This window comes from Egretta garzetta, unplaced genomic scaffold (genome assembly GCF_000687185.1).
Source record: "Egretta garzetta isolate BGI_Z169 unplaced genomic scaffold, ASM68718v1 scaffold145, whole genome shotgun sequence".
NCBI classification, from domain to species: domain Eukaryota; kingdom Metazoa; phylum Chordata; class Aves; order Pelecaniformes; family Ardeidae; genus Egretta; species Egretta garzetta.
Window position 1 is genome coordinate 1,496,578 of NW_009259687.1, and position 2,979 is coordinate 1,499,556.

The 2,979-nt window shown below is 66.4% G+C and overlaps 2 protein-coding genes across 2 annotated transcripts in view; one reads left to right on the forward strand and one right to left on the reverse strand.

The window, feature by feature from the left end:
* Positions 1-1,515, forward strand: part of PTCH2 (patched 2) — a 39,585-nt gene extending 38,070 nt beyond the window's left edge. Inside the window, 4 exon segments of the mRNA XM_035894192.1 lie at positions 8-96; positions 357-442; positions 710-933; positions 1,105-1,515. Of these exon segments, the coding sequence (XP_035750085.1) occupies positions 8-96; positions 357-442; positions 710-933; positions 1,105-1,515 (810 nt within the window).
* Positions 1,512-2,979, reverse strand: part of BTBD19 (BTB domain containing 19) — a 13,055-nt gene continuing 11,587 nt past the window's right edge. The window contains 1 exon segment of the mRNA XM_035894193.1: positions 1,512-1,538. Coding sequence (XP_035750086.1) covers positions 1,512-1,538 — 27 coding nt within the window.

The following is a 2,979-nucleotide window of genomic DNA, read 5'->3' on the forward strand; positions in this document are numbered from 1 at the left end:
ACTGGAGCACACGTTTGCCCCTGTGATGGACGGTGCCGTCTCCACCCTCCTGGGCGTCCTCATGTTGGCTGGCTCCGAATTTGACTTCATCATGAGGTGAGCATGAGAGGGGGACAAACCAGCCCTTGCTGCCCCCCCAAAGCTTTGACAGTGGGGGCTGTTGACCATTGCAGCCCCTCCTGGCTGATGGTGGGGATGTGGGGCAGCTGGTGAGGACATGTCTTGCTGGAGGCACCCACCCCATCTTGTATGGAGGCTGGGAAGCGGGGGGGTGTGGTGTGGAAAGCCATGTTTGGGGTGGGACGGGGTTTATGGGGACTAGGCCCACTGACTCCCTCTGCCTGCGCCCCCCCCAGCTGCTTCTTTGCAGTGCTCACCATCCTGACGCTGCTGGGGCTGCTCAACGGGCTGGTGCTGCTGCCCCCTGTCCCTCCCCCACCCTGTACCCACCTCTCTGCATCCCCCATTGCCCCTCACCCTGTCCCCCCTTCACCCTATACCCATTCTTGCCTTGCCCAGTACCCACCTCAACCCATCCCTCACCCTGTACCATCCCTGCTTTACCCCATCCTTCTCTGCCCCGTATCCAACTTGCCCCATACCTGCATGACCCCACTCCTGCCTCCCCCCTCCCTGAACTCCCCCCATCCCTCCCTGCCCCATCTGACCCCATCCCTGCCTCACCTCTTATCTCCCTCACCCCACACAGCCCTCGCCCCACCCTCACATCACCCCGTACTCCCTGCCACCCCCTACTCCTCCATCCCTGCATGTCCCCGGTCCCTCTGATGCCCTTCCCTCTCTACTCAGGCATCCCCGGTGGATAACGGCCCCCGCCTGCCCCGCACCCCCCGGGGACCCTTCATCGTGCCCCCGGCCCCGGCACACATCCTGCTGGAGGCCGGCAAGGACCCCAGCTTCCCCCGCATCACCGTGAGTGTCTCTGCCTGCCGTGGCATTGCTGGCTCCCCGGCATTCCCTGGGAGAGGGTCACTGATAGAACTGGGGGATGGGGGCTCATGGGTCCCCTGAGGCCCTGGCAGCCCCGCTGGAGGGATTCCCAGCGTGGCTGGGGCCCCTCACAGGCCATTAACCCCCCACCAGGTGCTGAAGCCTTACAAGGACAGCCCGGAGGTCCAGGGGAAGGAGGCTCCAGGCCCGCAGCCAGCACCCTCCCTGCCCTTCGGGGAGCCGTGCCCCACACCTCCCCGAGACTACCCACAGCCCTGCCCGCCCGGTGCCCGGCCAGCCCCCCCTGCAGCCTTGCCCACCTACAGCACCCACCTGCAGGGTCCTGCCGGCAGCTACACCACCGTCACGGCCACCGCTTCGGTGACGGTGGCCCTGCACCCCACGCTGCCTGGTTCCTACCCGAACTTCGGCCCCGAGGGCTTCACCAGTGGCGAGCGGGATTGCCTGGAGGAGCCCAGCGTGCCCAGCACTGGTGGCATTACCGTGCCTGACGCCTTCGAAATGCAGAGCATGGGATGCCGCGGGGCAGGAGCCCGGCGCTAGGTGAGCTTGAGGACATGGGCACCCTACCCCGGCGTTCAAGCATGGTGGCTTGGGGCACGGGTTGGGTTTAGGGGGACCCAGCTGATCCCCCTCCCTTTCTTTCTACCTGCAGGTTGCTGGCTCCTGGGCAGAGCATCTCCCCAGCGCCCAGTGGGCACAGGAGGGTGCAGAGCGGGGTCGCCCGCATCGTGCTGCTAATCGCCGGAGCGGCGATGCCCCCCGGTCTCAGCCAAGGAGGACCGGACCCCCGTGCCCCCCATAAAGGGGCTCAGCAGGGCAGGCTGGCACTTCTATGCAAGCTGTGTGCAGGCCATGCTGTGCCTGCGTGTCCCCAGCCCGGGGCTGTGCCAACAGTGCCGTGTCCCCCCACGCAGGGTTTGGGGTTACCCTGCCCTGGGCTTGTTGCCCCCGTCCCCCCCAGAAATGGAAGCACTAACCCCCCCCTCTGTTTCTGGAGCTGCTGGCAAGGTGGGCTTGGTGCCCTGCCAGCTCCCCCCCTGTGGGGTCACTGCCTGCTCCCTGTCACCTCCTCCTGGGACCCCCCACGCTGGCCATGTCCTGGGGTGCCCCAAGAAGGTGCCCTGGTGCCCCCCATCCCAATAATGGGGCAGCCCCAGAGCCAGTTGTGCCCTGGGGTGCTGTGGCCAAGGCCTGGGGTGGGCACCCCCCACCTTTATTTATTGCAAAGGGAAACTATCTATAGAGAGATATATATTTTTAAGCTTATTTTAAAAGATTTATTTCTCAGCCTACAGCCTCGCCTGGCTGCCCAGGGTGCAGGCAGGGAGGGGGCAGACCCTTTGCCAGTGCAGGGCTGCCCGCTGGAGGCAGCGGGAGCCTGGGACGGGGGCGCAGACCTGGTTCACGCCCCTGCTCTATGGGGTGCTGGGTGGCCACGGGCAGCTCACCCCCTCAGCCACGCTGTTCCGTGCCTCAGTTTCCCCACCGGCGAGCGCGGGAGGGCTGGAGATTGGGGACGTGCCATGGAGCCTGTTGCTCCCACTGCACAGGCAGGGTTTTGGGGAGGGGGGTTGGTCCTTGGGGTGGTCCTTGCTGGGCCGAGCCCCTGAGCTGTCCCACAGTCACGGCCCCTCGTGCAACGTTTGTGCCCTGCCCTGGTGACAGCACGTGCTGCTGCACACCCATGGCAGTGCACGCTCACGTGGGCGCCCACGGTGCCACCGGGCACATCTCTCTGGGAAAGCAAATTTCTCGCCACGTCCCCCTGCAGCGGGGCTGTCCCTGAGGCCAGGCCCTGTCCCTGTCCCCGTCCCTGGTTCCTGTCCCCATCCCGGGCACCGTCCGCGCCGTTACCCAGCACTTTAACTCCAGCGGTGTTTGCTGTGCCCGTGATCCCAGCCCCCCGCCCCGGCCCCCAGACACTGCCGCTGAGCTGGGGTGGCCCTGGGGACCCCGTCCCCGTGCCAGGCGTGGGCAGGGTGTGCAGCCCCCCCTCCCCCCCCA